The 23338-nt window shown below is 43.8% G+C and overlaps 1 protein-coding gene across 1 annotated transcript in view; it reads right to left on the bottom strand.

The window, feature by feature from the left end:
- LOC126235407 (probable glutamate receptor) overlaps positions 1 to 23338 on the bottom strand; it is a 120007-nt gene that overhangs the window by 13199 nt on the left and 83470 nt on the right. Inside the window, exon 5 of the mRNA XM_049944129.1 lies at positions 20253 to 20452. Coding sequence (XP_049800086.1) covers positions 20253 to 20452 — 200 coding nt within the window. The remainder of the gene's footprint in view (positions 1 to 20252; positions 20453 to 23338) is intronic.

Genomic DNA, 23338 nt, shown 5'->3' with positions numbered 1-23338 from the left:
TTGCAAGTATAGGGCGTTCCGGAGCCCCTTAACACCGAGTATAGATTTAAGTGTCAGGAAGTCGTTTCTGAAAGTATTTGTATGGAGTGTAGCCATGTATGGAAGTGAAACATTGACGATAAATAGTTTGGACAAGAAGAGAATAGAAGCTTTCGAAATGTGGTGCTACAGAAGAATGTTGAAGATTAGATGGGTACATAACTAATGAGGAGGTACTGAATAGAATTGGGGAGAAGAGGAGTTTGTGGCACAACTTGACAAGAAGAAGGGACTGGTTGGTAGGACATGTTCTGAGGCATCAAGGGATCACAAATTTAGCTTTGGAGGGCAGTGTGGAGGGTAAAAATCATAGAGGGAGACCAAGAGATGAATACACTAAGCAGATTCAGAAGGATATAGGTTGCAGTGAGTACTGGGAGATGAAGAATCTTGCACAGGATAGAGTAGCATGGAGAGCTGCATCAAACCAGCCTCAGGACTGAAGACTACAACAAACAACATGTGCCAATAGCTTTTAACGGATGTGCGAGACAGTAAAAGATATAAACAAATATAATGGGTAATGGGAGAGAAAATTAATTTAGATCCTGCTACAGAAGACAACTTTATCCTGAGGGAGTGTTTAATAAATACTGCCATTTAGTTATTGAAAAGTACAATCGTATAGTTTTGACAGTGTTCAAAAGTAAAGTCAAGTATTCCAATTTGCTTAAGTAACTACAAATATGAATGAAAGCTTATGAAAATTACTTGAGGTAAAAAATTAGTATACAGGCTGCAAACAAAGCGAAGAGATGAGACATGATGAAAGAACAGTATATTGATCGTTGAGTGAAATTATGTCCTTTAATAAACTGATATTATGTTTGAAAACGAGTGGCGTCCGTGATTGCTAAAATCGCAGAATCCTGCTAACTGTAAAATTTTGTAATATCATCGAAGATCGAGGCCTCTTTTAGTGTTAAAGCATTTTTACATCTTACATTAATAGCCATCAAGCAACTCAAACGGCAAAGTAAATTTTGAAGGTTATTTAGGCAACTGTGAATTCTGGGAGTCAGCATCTGCAAGGCCTTAGCTCGTAGAAACTTCTCTGCAACCAATTACGTAAATTTGGAGTTATGACATGCAACAAATTTTGGATTTATAGGAAACCTCTTTTGGAGGGGGGAGGGGAGAAATTCCTCTGACTTCGCATTTTTGGGGACATATGTTTAGTCTACATTATTCGTGTACTAAATTAATAGTAGTTTTATTCATTGTAGGTCACTTTTAGTAAGAAATTAGACATTAAGAATCATTCTTCATGAGAAAGGTACTAGTGCTACAATTTCTTATTGTGACTACTTTAAAATCAACACAGTGGTTTAAAAATCTTTATAAGCTCGATGTAATGACTCACTCTGTCATATACAAAACTTATCTATCTGCTCTGTACACTGGACTCGCATTCGGGAGGACGACGGTTCAATCCCGCGTCCGGCCATCCTGATTTAGGTTTCCCGTGATTTCCCTAGATCACTTCAGGCAAATGCCGAGATGGTTCATTTAAAAGGGCACGGCCGATTTCCTTCCCCATCCTTCCCTAATTCGAGCTTGTGCACCGTCTCTAATGACCTCGTCGTCGACGGGACGTTAAACACTACTTTCCTACCCCTCCATCTGCTCTGTATGTGTATACATTCAATGAACTGCTGTCAGCACACCCCCACATTAGCAGATTTATCTAGTATGTGTATGTAAATACATGCTTTACATATTTTCAACACCAAAGATGGCTCTGGATTTAGATCTTTATGGTACTTATCCATGAAAAGTAACTTTTCCTCTTCTGACGTACGTAGATTTGGATATGTAGTAGGACCAGTTGCTCACAGTTACTATTACTTACAATGAATCCCTTGAGTGCGATGTCACAAAAGGCCAATGAAGTTTCCAGATTTCGACGCCCCACATTTCGCCTAACATGCAACTACAATATTTGTTGCTAATGGAAACAGGGAGCGGAACTGGCGGTATCCAATGGTGAGCACAGCTTCAGGCTACGAAGCTTAGTTGAACTGCTTAGTCGACAAGTAACATTCGACAGTGCTTAACTCCTACAGATGATAATACAAAACAGATCAATGGCAGCGATAAACAAAGAAAACATTTCATTATATCTACAACAACGTTGCCGAAGTTCACAATTCGTCAAAAATGAACACAAGGAATTTCTCAGATTGAAAAAGAAGTGGCAGATGAAACATTCGTGTTTCTGCAAAATGAATCAGTGGAATGCATGGCGTCGTATGCGCTCGACTGTGTGGACAATGTACATGAGGAGTGCAATGACGACGATACGTGCTCAGGAAGTGAAAGTGACACTGAAACAGGTGTCGAGCCACGCAGTTCATCATCTTTGTCGGACAGGAAGCCAAAAATTCCGTCTCCAGTGAAACATAATAAAGGACAATCGTTGTCAAGCAGCGGGTACTAAACGTAATTACGTACGTGGAAGATCATCCACAGCAGAGCGAAAAACAATTACGACCAGAATTCGAATAGGTCCATAGCAATATGGCCATGTAGTGGATAAGAAAAACTACAGATATTCAAGGGAGAACAAGGCGCACTTGTTACAAAACCTGGTGTCTACGCGTTTGAAGGATGATCTATGCAATTTACAGGATGTGCGTAATAGTGATCTACTACGTTATGCACATCAAATTGCTCACAACATAGATTACAGTGATTTCAAAGGAGCAATGGGTGGCCTCATAAAATTCTTTTTCATGTGCATGGTCAGGCAAGAATAATAGGGAATATTTACGTCACAGCAAGAAAAGTGGGAAATGGGCGTAAGAAAACTATAACTATGGTTTGAGCACTGCTTTCGGCCAATATCTGGTCAAAATAACTTGCTTTTGCTTGATTCCTGGTCTGTGTATAAATGTCGTACCCCTTTAGAGCACTCTATCCCTCCTGAAAAGTGTGTGACATTGCAATTCATACCACTGTAGCCAATGGACAAATTCTGTCTCTGGATGTTTGTTTTTTCCGTGCCTATAAAACATATTATCGGTTTACTGCAGCTTTGCCTTAAAGAATAGCCATTTTTATGGTAAGCTCCACGATGGACTGTTTCGCTTTCGGTTGCGTGGCATCACATTCCATCAGTTCTCATCACCTTGTTACACCAGCATGATGCTGCATGCATTCTTTCAATGTGAATACCTATCTGAACGTCTTGCACGATTTGTTACTCCAAAGGAGTTCATCTTCGGTCTTGATAATGCGAAACTTTGTGATCACTGTGGAGAGTCATTTTTCATTCAGTGTTCCTGGCGCAAGTTAATGTTTGTTTTGCACATTTCTTGAAGTTGACGATGTCCATTTTGTGGAGTGTAATATATACGTCCCATATAAGGTTGATCTCTGCACCACCGGGATATTCATTTTCTGTCGCCCTCCTGATGTACATTGTGAGTCATTATCAAGTAATATTTTACCTGCCCTAACTGACATAATAATGCTTTCAAATGAGCAATCGAACTTGCGACCTGAAACTCAAGGTGTTCCTTGCAAGTAGCAAGTACACACATAACTAACACATAACTAAGTTGTAAGTTCATAGCATTAGAGGCACATGTTTTTTGATAAATAATACAGGTATTTCAGATGTGGAAATATTTAATTTTAGCGTCCGTAGTATCTTGCACTTGTTGAAAAGTAGGATGTACCGGGAACAAAAGGGGGACTGGCTGTTTCGTTTTAATGCCTGGGAAAATTAATGTCGTTTGAGCGAAATGTGTAGATGTTTCCGTAGAAGCTCCCTGACTGGTCTGATTCGAGGAAAGGGACGTGATTTAGGAAAGGGGAGGAGGCACAGTGACATCATAGAAAGGACGCAGGGTACTGTACTAACCTGTGAGTATGGTGACACAAGCGTAAACGGTGTGGGCCAGAATACCTATAGCCACGCTATTCTCCACACTTCATAAGCTTCTATTGTATTTTGTCTGAGCAAGTTATTGTCCACATATCAGGTACATACAATGTTGCTCCCCAGATAAATATCATAAAAATAACTTAACAAAATTTTATACATGATATTAAAAAAATTTCCTTTGTCAGAGAGGTTTCCTTTCTATTCACGATCTGTATTTCATTTTCTCTCTACATCAGTTATAGTCAGTCATTTTATTGTCCAATTAGAAAACGTACCTGCAACTTATAGCGATGTAATTCCTTACCGGCATCAGATTTAATTTGAATATTTTCCATTACTCTAGCTTACTATCGTCGATGTTCATCTTACAAACTCTTTTTAGAACACAATCCATAAGCTTCAGCTTATCTTTGGAGTGCTTTGCCATCCTAGGCAGATTTAAAACGTAACTGACAAATGTAAAAGTTATCGTTTCTTCTCCCTGAACGTTAACTCCTTTCCCATTTTCTCACAGATTTCCTTTACTGCTTGCTCAATGTATTTATTGAATGACATGGGGAATTGCCTACATACTTCTCTGATTTCCTTCCCAACTACGTCTTTCCTTTCACGTCCTTAGTCTCTAAAACTGCAGTCTCGTACCTACACAAGTTATATGTGTTCTTTCGTACCCTTGCATTTCATTCCGGCTCCCTTCAGAATTCCAAAGATAGTATTCTATCCATTTTTATTTATGTAGTCTTCGTTGTTTCTGTTGTACAGTGCATAATTATTACTAAGTATTGTAACAGCCTAGGTACTTCTAATTCTTCAACTGACACTAGTGCACGGAAGCGAACGCTCACGTGCCGTATAGTCAGTGATGACGATGCGACGTCACAGCCCATGGTGTGGTGTTTCCGAAGTTACCAATGAGCTTTCCCCAATCGCTTTGGGCGAGTTTTACCTATAGCAGGCCTGGGAAACTGCTCTTACTGCCTCGATACACGATTGACCGATTTTGAAGAGCCTGAAGTCAGTTTTGTTTCATCCCCCCCCCCCCCAAGTATGGTCTTTGTACCCGCTATTCCAATGAACCACTTTGGTGCCAATTATTGCTTCATCTTATTACTCTTAAGATCAATCCCTATCCTGTCTTCCACATTCCTAGCTTGCCCATCCTCTACACTGGTCTGCAGAATGGCGATCCAGTCTGAAACTTTTCCTTCTGTTCGTGGCTACTGAAACTAATGTACATTAGTAATGGTTTGAGCTCTGAAATAAAATCCTACTCGTCATAAGAATAAACAGCTTTGCATGTTATGCAAAATTCCATTAAGAATTGGGGCGCTGCACACAATGGGAAATCATATCTGATTGTATTTATTAAAGAAGTCTCGCCTAATCAGGGGAGAGGTAGTACGAAGTAAGGTTCGTAAATGGAGTCGATATCAGGTTACCAAATATTTATTCAAATTGAAGAACAACGTGGAATATTGCTGCAATGTGACTCTTCGAAGAAGAAAAAACACAGAACACTAACAAGAAATGCTGAAATTAATTATGCAGGACTTCAATTGAAATCGTAAATAAGACCGAAAGAAGAACAAAATCAGAATTCCTCATCTGCACATTTCACAAACAACAAAAATAATCCATGAATCACGCATCCAAGATGCAGAAACAACCAGATAAATGCGAGGTTCTCGGAGTGAGAGTAGCAAAACGCGACACTTAACATCTTCAAACTGCACTGTCAGCGTAGAACGACAGCCTGGAAGCGAATCATCAGAATGGCAGAAAGTGAACAAAAGAATACCAAGTTCTCTGTGCTCAGCGCAGATTCTCTTTGGAGGGGTGGTAGCAAGCTTGTAGCCAATGTGATGAACGAGAAAGTCCCTCGAAGAATAAGAACAGAGAGAAACACTGCTGAAGTTCTCTTGACATGGTGTACAAAAGCGCAAAAACTATTTTCTTGATTGGTGCTGAGTCTGAAATGTTCAAATGTGTGTGAATTCTTAAGGGACCAAACTACTGAGGTCATCGGTCCCTAGACTTACACACTACTTAAACTAACTTCTGCTAAGAACAACACACACACCCATGCCCGAGGGAGGACTCGAACCTCCGGCGGGAGGGGCCGCGCAATTCCTGACATGGCGCCTCAAACCGTGCGGCCACACCCCGCGGCGTTTGAACGGTCTTTTAGTACAGCGTGACATGGCATACACAGTGTCTAATAAGGGAGGTTAAACATGGAATTATACAAGAAGAAATACTATTGAAATAGTACGAAATTACTCACGTCTCGTGGGAACGGAAAGGCCGGATTCTTGGTGACGTTAATGCTGAATATATACATGTTGTACTTCAGGTAGGAACTTGGGGGATAAGGTGGCTGCGCATAAAGTATTAACACTCAGAAACCGCAAATTCAGAACGAAAAGAGCAGGCCCTTGGGATCTTCCCAGACCGACCACCCAACTTGAGACAAACTTTTTCTGCCGCTGCTCTCCTTGCATGAGAATCTTTCAGCTACCCCTAACCCCTAACAGACTGCGCTGTTCGCCATTATTACGAAATGATTCTAACTGAACCGATACATGTGCGTGAAGTGTTCTGGATTTGTCATGTTACACAGCTAAGAGACTTCCAGGTAAAAAATGAGTTAGTTTTTATCAGTACTTGTGATCTACATTGACGAAAAAACGTGCAGAGGATTTTGAATCGTTTGCTGATAGAAGCGGAGCTGTTTTTTGTCGAACATATGTTTTGACAGAATGTTAAGAACATGACGATATCGTACTTTGCGAGCCCGACGATCGCGATATAGATGCCTTTATTGAAGGAATTGATCCTAGAGTAGGAGACAAGATCAAATTTTCGTCTATTAGTATCTTACAAGAAACCAAACGACTCGCTCTGTTGAGGGAAGAGGCAAACCAATTTGATGTGTGCTACATCTTCGTAACCGGATCCAAGTCTGGTCGTTGCCATCGCCTAGGACAGCACGTGCACAATAGCTAAGCACCATATTGAGCGCATGGTAGAGAATTCGGCTACGAGCAACAGGCAACTGCAGAAACACTAGAGGCAGTAACGCTTTGGTAGTTGGAGTGGCCATCGCTCTGAGCTCACACTGATCCAGAACAATCCCGTGAGAAGTTAAAGATTGAAAAAGGTGAAATATATGACGATGGTTGGAGAATTAGGTAAGGAAGATACTTTTGATTCTGTATCACAGGTGGGTTTAACATTCACCCGCTGTAATCTGAGTGTCTTAGGACTTGAGATAATACGTCCTGTAGCCGTGCGGGAGATTAATTTCAGGACTGGTGTAGAAGTATTTGCACTTATAGTACATATATTATCATGCGATAATCCAAATTTTTATGTGCTCCCGTGGAATGATTACCTGTGCTGCGTCCATGATGTATTTGACTCTGGGCCACGTAGTGTCCAAATAGGTGACCAAGAATTCCTATTTGGCAGTGACAGGAACAGGACTGAAGGGCAGGAAAGAATCTGTCCTGCCATTCTCAGAAGATTAAGGCTATTGATTCCAAATTATAAGTGGTGAACTGGGAAATATTCTCTCTGTGAAGATCAAATTGAAATTTCCTATGTACTCTTTTATCCTGGTTCCTCTGATACCCCAGAATGTGTTGGTAGATGAACTGGAAGTGCATTGAAAAGAAGGATGTATCAACCGATTGTACTCGATGAAGAAATGCATTACTCTTAAAAATTTAAGAACAAGTCAGATAAAGTAGCATAACATATTAACTACTCAGTGGAAATGAATAAAAGCGCGGAGCATATTTCCAGAGGTCTCCCAGTCACGTACAGAAAGATTGACGTCACAAGGCGTGACGTCAGTGTGACTGTAATAGAAAGCGGGGCTGACCTCACAACATGAGGCAGTTGAAGGAATGGGAAAACACAGTAAGTATCAATCACTAAGCAATTATGGTGCACTGTGGTGTTGTTCTTCATTACAACATGGACCAGAGAGAATATATCACTCCACATACGAAAGAATCATCAGGAAACTGAAAGAAGCATGAAGTATGACGAGCGTGGCCCAGGAATTTCGTATTACTCACAGCATTGTTTCATGTGCATGGGGAGAATTCCAAACTGCAGGCACAGCTGCCCACAAGAGATGAGGTGATCAGCCTTGGTGGACAACAGCAGCAGATGACTGCTTAATTTTGTATCAGGCAGAAAGAGACTTACATCAATCAGCAGGTGCAGTTCATCTATATTGAACACAACTATAAGCCACGAAATCTCACGTTCCACATTGGTATAGTGACTGCATGGGTGTAGTCTCTTTGCTTACTGGCCAGTACCTTGCATCCTTGCTTTCGGTTGACACCTGCACATCAATGACATCATTTGCGATAGTCCCAAGAGCATAAGGACTGGGACAATGAACAGTGGTGTCACATGATAGCCCCAAATCTTTGAACACGATACACTCTCTTACAAATATTATTGTGAAATTGTAGTCCTTCCTATGTGCATCTTTTCAGGGTGCATTTGGCTCTGATTTCATTTTTTGGATGACAATGAGCGAGCGCCCGCATCGAACAGTGCAGTTGAAGGGACTCTTGTAATGAGAGCATATTCGGTAAATGGACTGGTCTGCTTATTCCCCTGACATAAATCCTGTCAAGCAAATTTGGTACGTGTTGAGTCCACGTATTGCAGCACATCCGCATTCGCTAATAACCATGTAGCAACCGTCAGCTGCACTCGTGGATGAATGGAACACCCTACCGCAAAAGCCAGCATAATGTATACATCACAACCCTCTTAAAACAGAGGTTACAAGGAAAGTTGTTGCATCTACCTGAGAAGGACAGAAATTTGTCTATTCTACATCTACATCTACATTAATACTCCGCAAGCCACCCAACGGTGTGTGGCGGAAGGCACTTTACGTGCCACTGTCATTACCTCCCTTTCCTGTTCCAGTCGCGTATGGTTCGCGGGAAGAACGACTGTCTGAAAGCCTCCGTGCGCGCTCTAATCTCTCTAATTTTACATTCGTGATCTCCTCGGGAGGTATAAGTAGGGGGAAGCAATATATTCGATACCTCATCCAGAAACGAACCCTCTCGAAACCTGGCGAGCAAGCTACACCGCGATGCAGAGCGCCTCTCTTGCAGAGTCTGCCACTTGAGTTTATTAAACATCTCCGTAACGCTATCACGGTTACCAAATAACCCTGTGACGAAACGCGCCGCTCTTCTTTGGATCTTCTCTATCTCCTCCGTCAACCCGATCTGGTACGGATCCCACACTGATGAGCAATACACAAGTATAGGTCAAACGAGTGTTTTGTAAGCCACCTCCTTTGTTGATGGAATACATTTTCTAAGCACTCTCCCAATGAATCTCAACCTGGTACCCGCCTTACCAACAATTTATTTTATATGATCATTCCACTTCAAATCGTTCCGCACGCATACTCCCAGATATTTTACAGAAGTAACTGCTACCAGTGTTTGTTCCGCTATCATATAATCATACAATAAAGGATCCTTCTTTCTATGTATTCGCAATACATTACATTTGTCTATGTTAAGGGACAGTTGCCACTCCCTGCACCAAGTGCCTATCCGCTGCAGATCTTCCTGCATTTCGTTACAATTTTCTAATGCTGCAACTTCTCTGTATACTACAGCATCATCCGCGAAAAGCCGCATGTAACTTCCGACACTATCTACTAGGTCATTTATATATATTGTGAAAAGCAATGGTCCCATTAACACTCCTCTGTGGCACGCCAGAGGTTACTTTAACGTCTGTAGACGTCTCTCCATTGATAACAACATGCTGTGTTCTGTTTGCTAAAAACTCTTCAATCCAGCCACAAAGCTGGTCTGATATTCCGTAGGATCTTACTTTGTTTATCAGGTGACAGTGCGGAACTGTATCGAACGCCTTCCGGAAGTCAAGAAAAATAGCATCTACCTGGGAGCCTGTATCTAATATTTTCTGGGTCTCATTAACAAATAAAGCGAGTTGGGTCTCACACGATCGCTGTTTCCGGAATCCATGTTGATTCCTACATAGTAGATTCTGGGTTTCCAAAAACGACATGATACTCGAGCAAAAAACATGTTCTAAAATTCTACAACAGATCAACGCCAGAGATATAGGTCTATAGTTTTGCGCATCTGCTCGACGACCCTTCTTGAAGACTGGGACTACCTGTGCTCTTTTCCAATCATTTGGAACCCTCCGTTCCTCTAGAGACTTGCGGTACACGGCTGTTAGAAGGGGGGCAAGTTCTTTCGCGTACTCTGTGTAGAATCGAATTGGTATCCCGTTAGGTCCAGTGGTCTTTCCTCTGTTGAGTGATTCCAGTTGCTTTTCTATTCCATGGGCACTTATTTCGAAGTCAGCCATTTTTTCGTTGGCGCGAGGATTTAGAGAAGGAACTGCAGTGCGGTCTTCCTCTGTGAAACAGCTTTGGAAAAAGGTGTTTAGTATTTCAGCTTTACGCGTGTCATCCTCTGTTTCAATGCCATCATCATCCCGGAGTGTCTGGATATGCTGTTTCGAGCCACTTACTGATTTAACGTAAGACCAGAACTTCCTAGGATTTTCTGTCAAGTCGGTACATAGAATTTTACTTTCGAATTCACTGAACGTTTCACGCATAGCCCTCCTTACGCTAACTTTGACATAGTTTAGCTTCTGTTTGTCTGAGAGGCTTTGGCTGCGTTTAAACTTGGAGTGAAGCTCTCTTTGCTTTCGCAGTAGTTTCCTAACTTTGTTGTTGTACCACGGTGGGTTTTTCCCATCCCTCACAGTTTTACTCGGCACGTACCTGTCTAAAACGCATTTTACGATTGCCTTGAACTTTTTCCATAAACACTCAACATTGTCAGTGTCGGAACAGAAATTTTCGTTTTGATCTGTTAGGTAGTCTGAAATCTGCCTTCTATTACTCTTGCTAAACAGATAAACCTTCCTCCCTTTTTTTATATTCCTATTAACTTCCATATTCAGGGATGCTGCAACGGCCTTATGATCACTGATTCCCTGTTCTGCACATACAGAGTCGAAAAGTTGGGGTCTGTTTGTTATCAGTAGGTCCAAGATGTTATCTCCACGAGTCGGTTCTCTGTTTAATTGCTCGAGGTAATTTTCGGATAGTGCACTCAGTATAAAGTCACTCGATGTTCTGTCCCTACCATCCGTCCTAAACATCTGAGTGTCCCAGTCTATATCTGGTAAATTGAAATCTCCACCTAAGACTATAACATGCTGAGAAAATTTATGTGAAATGTATTCTAAATTTTCTCTCAGTTGTTCTGCCACTAATGCTGCTGAGTCGGGAGGTCGGTAAAAGGAGCCAATTATTAACCTAGCTCGGTTGTTGAGTGTAACCTCTACCCATAATAATTCACAGGAACTATCCACTTCTACTTCACTACAGGATAAACTACTACTAACAGCGACGAACACTCCACCACCGCCGGCCGCGGTGGTCTCGCGGTTCTAGACGCGAAGGTCCGGAACCGTGCGACTGCTAAGGTCGCAGGTTCGAATCCTGCCTCGGGCATGGATGTGTGTGATGTCCTTAGGTTAGTTAGGTTTAAGTAGTTCTAAGTTCTAGGGGACTGATGACCACAGCAGTTGAGTCCCATAGTGCTCAGAGCCATTTGAACCATTTTTGAACTCCACCACCGGTTGCATGCAATCTATCCTTTCTAAACAGAATTTATCTCTGGCTTCAGCCAGCTTTCTGTACCTATAACGATTTCAGCTTTGGTGCTTTCTATCAGCGCTTGAAGTTCGGGTACTTTAGCAACGCAGCTTCGACAGTTGACAATTACAATACCGATTGCTGCTTGGTCCCCGCATGTCCTGACTTTGCCCCGCACCCGTTGAGGCTGTTGCCCTTTCTGTACTTGCCCAAGGCCATCTAACCTAAAAAACCGCCCAGACCACGCCACACAACCCCTGCTACCCGTGTAGCCGCTTGTTGCGTGTAGTGGACTCCTGACCTATCCAGCGGAACACGAAACCCCACCACCCTATGGCGCAAGTCGAGGAATCTGCAGCCCACATGGTCGCAGAACCGTCTCAGCCTCTGATTCAGACCCTCCACTCGGCTCTGTACCAAAGGTCCGCAGTCAGTCCTGTCGACGATGCTGCAGATGGTGAGCTCTGCTTTCATCCCGCTAGCGAGACTGGCAGTCTTCACCAAATCAGATAGCCGTTGGAAGCCAGAGAGGATTTCCTCCGATCCATAGCGACACACATCATTGGTGCCGACATGAGCGACCACCTGCAGATGGGTGCACCCTGTACCCTTCATGGCATCCGGAAGGACCCTTTCCACATCTGGAATGACTCCCCCCGGTATGCACACGGAGTGCAAATTGGTTTTCTTCCCCTCTCTTGCTGCCATTTCCCTAAGGGGTCCCATTACACGCCTGACGGTGGAGCTCCCAACTACCAGTAAGCCCACCCTCTGCGATCTTGCAGACTGAGGGGCAACCTCTGGAACAGGACAAGCAGCCATGTCAGGCCGAAGATCAGTATCAGCCTGAGACAGAGCCTGAAACCGGTTCGTCAGACAAACTGGAGAGGCCTTCCGTTCAGCCCTCCGGAATGTCTTTCACCCCCTGCCACACCTTGAGACGACCTCCCACTCCACCACAGGTGAGGGATCAGCCTCAATGCGGGCAGTATCCCGGGCAACCACAGTCATAGTCCGATCGGGGGATGCGTGGGACGAGCTGGCCGTCCCCGACAAACCCCCATCCGGACCCCCACAGTGATGCCCATTGGCAACAGCCTCAAGCTGTGTGACCGAAGCCAACACTGCCTGAAGCTGGGAGCGAAGGGATGCCAACTCAGCCTGCATCCGAACACAGCAGTTGCAGTCCCTATCCATGCTAAAAACTGTTGTGCAAAGAACGTCTGAACTAATCTACAGAGAGCGCAAACAAATCGACAAAATTTAAACGGTTATTAAAATACAAGATTGCCTAGTAAATGCAGTAATGCTGCTACTTGCGCACTGCTGACACACTGCTCGGCGGCGGAAGGAGACTACGCGATTTTACACTATTCAGGTACTAAAACGCGATGCTACAACTCTCAAATACTATAATACGCCAGAAATTTATGAATTAAACAATGCAAGTACCAAAAACACGCAAAGAAATTAAGAATTAAACTATGTAACAAATGAGTGAGCTAGGAGTATACGACTTGCTGCTGCAGCTGAGGTGTGGCCGAGCGGTTCTAGGCGCTACAGTCTGGAACCGCGCGACCGCTGCGGTCGCAGGTTCGAATCCTGCCTCGGGCATGGATGTGTGTGATGTCCTTAGGTTAGTTAGGTTTAAGTAGTTGTAAGTTCTAGGGGACTGATGACCCCAGAAGTTAAGTCCCATAGTGCTCAGAGCCATTTGAACCATTTTTGATTTTTGAGCTGCAGCTGCTTATCCAACGGCGGCAGGAAGCACACTGCTGTACATGAAATATTTTGTATAGTTCTTGAAAAGTGGCGTGACTTGTGCCTACTACAAATCTGACATGTCATGAGATTCCTGCTGTGTACACTGGGGTAATTAGTCAAAAACTTCATGTAACAGCCTGTCATTTTGCAACCTGTTGTTGAATGGAGCATTAGAGAAAAGTTGGACACTGGGATAACACGACCACCAAAAAGTTTTTGGGTTTCACCTATCATCCCTAAACACTCACAAGAAGGAGACAAAGCATACCAAATATGTGTCGACATGTGAGCACGAAGCTTGTCAATATTTCACGTTGCTAGACACACATTCTGGCCATCACTAGATATACATCGCCCAGCAGATCGACAGAAAACTACGATTTTAGTACTGACAGGGAACTATGAATAATTGAGAATGCCTTTCAGATTATGAAACAGACCCACAACACTCCAACTATTAGTGTACTTATTGCTGAGGGACTGAAACCTTTTATGCCCCCTGTGTATTTAGGTGACATAACTGTATTTTGCAGTTCCCTAGAAAAACATGCGCAGTGACTAAGAGCTGTACTTTCATAAACACAAAACGCAAATTTCAACCTAAAATTACGGAAATATAAATTTGTAGAGCTCCAAGTGAGTTATTTGGACTGTACAATTTCAGCTGATGGAGGTCCATCCTATCCATGGTTAATAAATGCAGTAAAGGACTTTCCTGCTCCTTGTAATATGAAAGGATAACAGCCCTTTCTTGGTTTGGCAAATTATTATCATTGTTTCGTATTAGAATACGCCACTATTACCAAACCGCCCACCAAACTGCTGAAGATGGGTTTATTGTGTTTCTTGTGTATTAACATTTGGGATGATTATATGCAGGCAAGCACGAATATTCTTCCAGTTTCATATCCACATTAATATTGGTTTAGCTAACGACTTTTATTTCAGCCTGCATGTGCTTTCCTAGAATGCTTCATTCCTGAAGAGATCTTTTCTAAGTATTTCTTATTTTCTCAGGTGACTGATTCTTGCGAGGATGAGTAACTAGAAGAGGATGTTATGGCTATCATGAAGATAAAATTCATAATTTTGCAATATTTAACCTATTTCTAGACATGTAAAACAGATCAGCGTAGTGCTCACTTGTTTTCTTAGTCCAAGAACGTAATAAGTCACTGAGAATATACAGGGTGTTCATTTTAACTGAGGACATTGAAATATCTCGAAAACTACACATCGCAACTAAAACAGTTATAACTCCAATTTGTTTATCTTGCACTGAGACATTCCATTGTCTGGGTGCGGGTGGGAGGCAACTTTGAACTCTTCAATGGGAACCGTTGTTTTTTATTGCAGATTATAATTGGACGGCAAAATATACATACATTTTGTCTGAAGCATTTTCTTTGTTTTTCCACAGACGGGACTGTAATCGGAGGAATAGAAATGGGCACACAATCGTAACTTACGACATGCTACTCAGTGGCCGTTGAATATTCAGTGGCAAGTGGATTCCGCCGCTATTCTGCAAGGGTAGGACAGGTTTCAGAACCTGTAACTGGAAACCCCATTCGCAACGTTGTATTCGCCCAACATACTGACTACTCGACGCACAACCGTGGCCGTGTAGCGAACTACGACAATTCATAACAGGTAGCGCGACTGGAGCTCACGTATTGGGCAGACGTAGAACAGATAGCGGCTCTAAACATTAAAATACCTAAGCAGTGTTTATTGCCTGCACACCTACCTATCATTTGGAGAACAGACATACAAGTGGAGGGTGAATGTTGCAACCACAGAAGAAAAAAATTTTTGAAATGACCCTGACTTACGGAGAATGTAGAAGAAATGTTGGGGCTGCTGTTGCCTTGTATGCCGAGAGTTTTCCTGAGCATGTTTGCTCTCGTTCGTCTTTTACAAGGTTGTGAACGCTTTTATGACTGATGACAGCGCACAGACTGGCAAAAGGAAAAAGAAGCGAACGTGTTACAGGAGAAGCTAATGAAGTAGCTGTACTTGCGGCAGTGCACAACAACCCATGGGTAGCCGCCCTGCAATTACACCGCGATACCGGTATGTCCGTAGTCACAGTGCAGCATAGCCATAAGTTTCATCCATACCACGAGTCGCTATATCAAGAACTTCATGGCGCCAATTTCTATAACAGGGTAGTGTTTTGTGAATGGGTACATCAACAAATGCAAAGCCCCACATGTTCTTTGTCGAGATACTATTTTCCGATGAGTCTACATTCACTAATCAAGGTAGCGCTAAGCGGTTGGAGTGTAGACAATCCCCATTGGTTATGGTAAGCTGACCATCAACGTCCATGGTCGGTTAACGTATGTTGTGGTATCATAGGGAACAAACTGATTGGTCCGTGTTTAATCGATAGCACGTTGAACGGACTCGAACATCCAACGTTTTTGGACGAGGAACTACCTGTACTACACTCCTGGAAATGGAAAAAAGAACACATTGACACCGGTGTGTCAGACCCACCATACTTGCTCCGGACATTGCGAGGGGGCTGTACAAGCAATGATCACACGCACGGCACAGCGGACACACCAGGAACCGCGGTGTTGGCCGTCGAATGGCGCTAGCTGCGCAGCATTTGTGCACCGCCGCCGTCAGTGTCAGCCAGTTTGCCGTGGCATACGGAGCTCCATCGCAGTCTTTAACACTGGTAGCATGCCGCGACAGCGTGCACGTGAACCGTATGTGCAGCTGACGGACTTTGAGCGAGGGCGTATAGTGGGCATGCGGGAGGCCGGGTGGACGTACCGCCGAATTGCTCAACACGTGGGGCGTGAGGTCTCCACAGTACATCGATGTTGTCGCCAGTGGTCGGCGGAAGGTGCACGTGCCCGTCGACCTGGGACCGGACCGCAGCGACGCACGGATGCACGCCAAGACCGTAGGATCCTACGCAGTGCCGTAGGGGACCGCACCGCCACTTCCCAGCAAATTAGGGACACTGTTGCTCCTGGGGTATCGGCGAGGACCATTCGCAACCGTCTCCATGAAGCTGGGCTACGGTCCCGCACACCGTTAGGCCGTCTTCCGCTCACGCCCCAACATCGTGCAGCCCGCCTCCAGTGGTGTCGCGACAGGCGTGAATGGAGGGACGAATGGAGACGTGTCGTCTTCAGCGATGAGAGTCGCTTCTGCCTTGGTGCCAATGATGGTCGTATGCGTGTTTGGCGCCGTGCAGGTGAGCGCCACAATCAGGACTGCATACGACCGAGGCACACAGGGCCAACACCCGGCATCATGGTGTGGGGAGCGATCTCCTACACTGGCCGTACACCACTGGTGATCGTCGAGGGGACACTGAATAGTGCACGGTACATCCAAACCGTCATCGAACCCATCGTTCTACCATTCCTAGACCGGCAAGGGAACTTGCTGTTCCAACAGGACAATGCACGTCCGCATGTATCCCGTGCCACCCAACGTGCTCTAGAAGGTGTAAGTCAACTACCCTGGCCAGCAAGATCTCCGGATCTGTCCCCCATTGAGCATGTTTGGGACTGGATGAAGCGTCGTCTCACGCGGTCTGCACGTCCAGCACGAACGCTGGTCCAACTGAGGCGCCAGGTGGAAATGGCATGGCAAGCCGTTCCACAGGACTACATCCAGCATCTCTACGATCGTCTCCATGGGAGAATAGCAGCCTGCATTGCTGCGAAAGGTGGATATACACTTTACTAGTGCCGACATTGTGCATGCTCTGTTGCCTGTGTCTATGTGCCTGTGGTTCTGTCAGTGTGATCATGTGATGTATCTGACCCCAGGAATGTGTCAATAAAGTTTCCCCTTCCTGGGACAATGAATTCACGGTGTTCTTATTTCAATTTCCAGGAGTGTATTATAGTAACTTGTCCTGGACGTTCGACAACGTGTGTGGTTTCAGAATGATGGTTGTCCAGCACATTACGAAATTGAAGCACGTGTGTTTACACTAGTCGGTGGATCGGCAGAGGTGATGCAATTAATTAGCCCGCCATGTCGCCGGATTTTGACTTGCAGGATTTCTTTCTGTGGGGATATTTAAAAGGTAACGTATACCAGCAACTGCCAACAGGCTGCAAAGACATCGTCAACGGCATCAGAAACGCCTGTGCTAGCATTCCCACAGATATGCTTCTGTCCTGTGTACGGTCATTTGAAAATCGAATCACTAAGTGTGTTGAAGCTGGCGGTACTACGTTCGAACACCTACTGTAATTGAAAAAGTAGAGTAACGTTCGCCTCGGCCATGGCCACAGTTGCACGTCGAGTAGTTCCTTGTTCGCTGTGTCGGAGGAATGGAACGTTGCGAATGGGGTTTCCAACTAGAAGTTATGAAATGCTGGCCTGTCCTGTGCTCGCAGTATGATGGAGGTTGGTTCAAATGGCTCTGAGCACTATGGGACTCAACTGCTGTGGTTATCAGTCCCCTAGAACTTAGAACTACTTAAACCTAACTAACCTAAGGACATCACACACATCGATGCCCGAGGCAGGATTCGAACCTGCGACCGTAGCAGTCCCACGGTTCCGGACTGCGCGCCTAGAACCGCGAGACCACCGCGGCCGGCTATGATGGAGGTGGAGTCCCAAGTGCCATGGCATATTCAAGGACTCTCGAGTCTATGGGGTGTCGAATGTGGTGTCATTGAATGTCTCCTCCGAGACGAACAAATTGAATTACAACTTTTAATGATCCGATGTGTAGTTTTCGATCTGTTTCAATGTCTTCAGTCAAAATAAACAACTTTAGGTCACGCGATGTGTCACATTATGATGAATTAAGTAGATTTAATTTATGCCATTTTTCATAATTCCCAGAAAGATGCATGAATTATTCAACTTAAATTCTCTCACTGCTATTCTTAACCCATTAATATGTTATCCTATTCTCAAAGAAAGAAAATAAAAATCACAATAATAACTGTTAACTGCTACAGTCAATCATGGAAATTGTATACCATTTTCACCATTTTTTTGAAAAAACTCGACAGAAAATAAACTACACACCACAAGAGACATTGTAACATTTTACATCTACACTTACTGAGTTCCTGGAAAAGTGAAAATGTATACTACCTATGCCCTAATAGATTAAAATTTCAATTTTAATGCTGGTACAAAGTTACAACGTCATTCAGGATAACATTAAACCAGTCTTCAGGAACTAAGAATTTTTCCTATATCTAACGCTCTGGGCAAATTCAGATAGTGCCAAAATAAAATCAGGTGTTAATAAGAGGTGAAAACAAACAATATCAGTTCAGTACTGCAGGCTTACTTTGAAATGTCAAGATATTTGTATCGACCTGGCATTGTTCAACTTAAATCGCTGTCACCAGAAAATCTCTTCACAGCCAACGCAATTAAAGGATAATTAGAAGCCTAAAATCTGTTATGAGGTTGGGAAAACAAACTAAAATACTAATTAGAAATCACACAGTAATAAAACTGTTACTTTTACTGCAAAATAATGCAAGTAGGTCAAGCAGCAGCCATTTGAAACAAAAGTGGTAAACGGCATAAAGATACCCCAACTGGTAAAAAGTTACACTGATTGACTGTAACTTCTTTGAATCAGCCAAAATATCACATAAATTTTGAATTATAATCCCTCCCTGTAGGATGATAATGTAGTAAATCACCAATTACTATGCGAATACGAGCAGTGCAACATTTTGTTTACCTTCACGTACCCACTAGTACCAGCCTGGCGGCTTCTCTGTCGTGTATACCTCGTCTGTCATGTCACCACTCATCATAAGGCCAGTCATATAAATGCTGTTGTTGTCTTTGTTTTCATGGCTTTTGCAAATTGTGTATTGCGAATGTAACACCGTTAACCTTTTCTTTGTCTTTAATTATTATAAACCCCCAATCACAGAAAAATGGTTCAAATGGCTCTGAGCACTATGGGACCTAGCATCTGATGTCACCAGTCCCCTATAACTTAGAACTACTTAAACCTAACTAACCTAAGGACACCACACACATCCACGCCTGAGGCAGGATTCGAACCTGCGACCGTAGCGGTCGCACGGTTCCAGACTGAAGTGCCTAGAACCGCTCGGCCACCCTGGCCGGCAATCAGAGAAAAATCATCACATTACGCGGATCTTTGAGAAGAGGGAGGAGAAGAAAATGTGTAATTACTCCTAAGTATTGTAACAGCTTCAATATTTTCGAACCTTCCACCGAGGCTAGAACAGGGAAGCGAGGGTCTACGTGTCGTAACGCCATTGCTGACGCAATGTCAGCACTGATAGTGTAGCGCTTCCCATGAGACCAGTGAGCTTTTCCAAAGAGACTGGGCGGATTTTACCTATAGCTGGCCTGGGAAGCTGCTTGCTCTCTCTGTTACTGGCCTTGAAACGCAAAAACGCAACAGACCGATATTGGAGAGGCTGAAGTTTTCCATCTTGCCTCCCCATATGTAGGGCCCATGTATCATAGGGCACCTGCATCCTTTTTTTTCAATAAAACACTTTGTTGTCAATTATCCCTTCATCTTATCCCTTAAATTCATTGCCAATCCTGTCACCCACCTACTAGCGTGGCCATTATGTGCAGTGTAATGTCATTTATGTTATTTGTGCTATGATGTCATTCCCAGCCAAATGGTTCCGTCTTGGCGCTTCAGTTTTGACGTACATCAGTGTAGCATTGGCCATACGTAGATGAATGACATTAAGATATATTAGGGCTTTACTGACATCAAAAAAATGTTTGTGATATCTTATAGGACTTAACTGCTAAGGTCATCAGTCCCTAAGCTTACACACTACTTAACCTAAATTTACTGACATCGAATATGGTCATCTCTCCAGAGGCGTAGAGCACCAGCAACTTGTAGGAACCGTCCTGCAGGAGGCCCTTCAGGTCTGTGAAGGGCATCTTAAGGCGGTGCGCAGCCAATGAGGCGGTGAGAGCGCCGCAGTAGGCAGTGTACACCAAAAGCGCAGACATCGACGCCACCAGCAGAGACGCCCGCACGCTGTCGCACGACTTCGTGTCTCGACCCCCGCCGCAACCTGCCGATCCCGTAGATGTCCATAAGCAGTTTGGTTTGCAAATAGCAAATTTCTTAAGAAGATATCCTAGGATGATCTAATTCACTCTATGAGGCTTACTGTCAGGTGTTACACTTTATTCAGTTATCCTATTACTGTGTACTGACGAAGCACGACTGCTTACAGCAAAAGGGGATGGCAATTTTATGCTTGAGAAACATTTGCGGTTTCATGTGATATTTCTTCAAATATGTCCACCCTTTCATCTTTCTGCATTTAAGGAAGTAACACAACATTTACGAATATAAGAGTGTCGAAGTAATGAGTTATCTGAATCATATTTTAATTTACGGAATTTTTTTAAAGTAAACTAAAGCTAGAGAGAGAGAGAGAGAGAGAGAGAGAGAGAGATTGAAGCAGTAACTGTGTATTTCTTTCGTAGCTGAGACGGCGGCACGCATTTCTGTACCTTGCCAGTGAGGGATTCATTGTGGGCCGCTTCAGAGAAAAGCATTTTTTGTCAAAATACTCATAAATAACTAGTAGATTTTCCTATACTAAACAGATCTGCATTCTTGAAAAGCGTCCAACAGTTCCCGAGGCTTCACTACAGAATCTCTGTGCAGGCGTAATAAACGTCAGATTTCCTTTAACGTCAGTGAAGTCTTTACTGAATGCTAGTATACAAATAAAATGAACAACATGTTCTGCCAGTGGCAGCACCTAACGGAAAAATCCAACCAATGGCCGACTGTGATGACCTCAATGTCGACTGGGAGTTACATCCATCCCTCCAACTACAAGAAACGACAATACACTACTGGCCATTCAAATTGCTACACCACGAAGGTGACGTGCTACAGACGCGAAATTTAGCCGACAGGAAGAAGATGCTGTGATATGCAAATGATTAGCTTTTCAGAGCATTCACACAAGGTTGGCGCCGGTGGCGACACCTACAACGTGCTGACATGAGGAGAGTTTCCAACCGATTTCTCATACACAAACAGCACTTGACCGGCGTTGCCTCGTGAAACGTTGTTCTGATGCCTCGTGTAAGGAGGAGAAATGCGTACCATCACGTTTACGACTTTGATAAAGGTCGGATTGTAGCCTATCGTGATTGCGGTTTATCGTATCGCGACATTGCTGCTCGCGTTGGTCGAGATCCAATGACTGTTAGCAGAATATGGAAACTGTGGGTTCAGGAGGGTAATGCGGAACGCCGTGCTAGATCCCAACGTCCTCGTATCACTAGCAGTCGAGATAACAGGCATCTTATCCGCATGGCTTTAACGGATCGTGCAGCCACGTCTCGATCCCTGAGTCAACAGAGTGGGACGTTTGCAAGACAACAACCATCTGCACGAACAGCTCGACGACGTTTGCAGCAGCATGGACTAGCAGCTTGGAGACAATGGCTGCAGTTACCCTTGACGCTGCATCACCGACACGAGCACCTGCGATGGTGTACTCAACGACGAAGCTGGGTGCACCAATGGCAAAACGTTATTTTTTTCGGATGAATCCAGGTTCTATTTACAGCACCATGATGGTCGCATCCGTGTTTGGCAACATCGCGGTGAACGCACATTGGAAGCGTGTATTCGTCATCGCCATACTGGCGTATCACCCAGCGTGGTGGTATGGGGTGCCATTGGTTACACGTCTCGGTCACCTCGTGTTCGCATTGACGATACTTTGAACAGTGGACGTTACATTTCAGATGTGTTACGACCCGTGGCCCCACCCTTCATTCGATCCCTGCGAAACCCTACATTTCCCCAGGATAATGCACGACCGCATGTTGCAGGTCCTGCACGGGCCTTTCTGGATTCAGAAAATGTTCGACTGTTGCCCTGGCCAGCACATTTTCCAGATTTCTCACCAATTGAAAACGTCTGGTCAATGGTGGCCGAGTAACTGGCTCGTCACAATGCGCCAGTCACTACTCTTGATGAACTGTGGTATCGTGTTGAAGCTGCATGGGCAGCTGTACCTGTACACGCCATTCAAGCTCTGTTTGACTCAATTCCCAGGCGTATCAAGGGCGTTCTTACGGCCAGAGGTGGTGGTTCTGCGTACTGATTTCTCAGGATCTATGCACCCAAATTTCGTGAAAATGTAATCACATGCCAGTTCTAGTATAATATATTTGTCCAATGAATACCCGTTCGTCATCTGCATTTCTTCTTGTTGTAGCAATTTTAATGGCCAGTAGTGTATATATCAACGAGACAAACACCAGTCGACTGACAACCACTGCATTGATTTACTTAACAGTCTAACGTTGTTACTGTACTAGTGTCGAAGGATGATGGCTCACTACCATAAAACTAGGCAAGTTTCGGTTTCATGTGATGATTAATTTTAAGATCTTTCCTCATGTATTTCTATGTTGCTTAGGAAGCTTTGCAAATGTTACAGGACCTTGACGGCCAACGCCCTGAGATTTATTTCTATAAAGTTTTGCTGCTCCAGCAGTTGACTTTTATTATTTTCTTCAGAACTTTTACTTACTTTCCGTTTTTCAACAATTTATTTGGTATTCTGGTTTTGCAGTCCAGTAACTAGTGCTTAATATCCACCCAGTCGTAAACTATATGTTGCCGGAGTATATCATCAGCTCTGATTATATTTATCAATTCTTTCGTTAGTTTGTCTATTTATTTAATTTGTGTACAATACTGAAAGATGCGTTTGAAGATAGGGGCGAAAGTTTTTTCGGAATTTTCCACTTGATTTCACTGCCTGTGCGTTGTCGAAAGATGCATTTGGAGATAGAGAGCAAAAGTCTTTTAGGACCTTTCCACTTCATTCTGAAACGTTACTTGTTGTCCCGTTCCATAGTTTTCTCAATAAATTCCGGTACAGGAGAATTATGGAGAGAGTGTTTATTACTCTGCG

This window comes from Schistocerca nitens, chromosome 2 (genome assembly GCF_023898315.1).
Source record: "Schistocerca nitens isolate TAMUIC-IGC-003100 chromosome 2, iqSchNite1.1, whole genome shotgun sequence".
NCBI lineage: Eukaryota > Metazoa > Arthropoda > Insecta > Orthoptera > Acrididae > Schistocerca > Schistocerca nitens.
The sequence above is the reverse complement of the archived record's forward strand: the minus strand, read 5'-3'. Positions and strand labels throughout refer to the sequence as shown.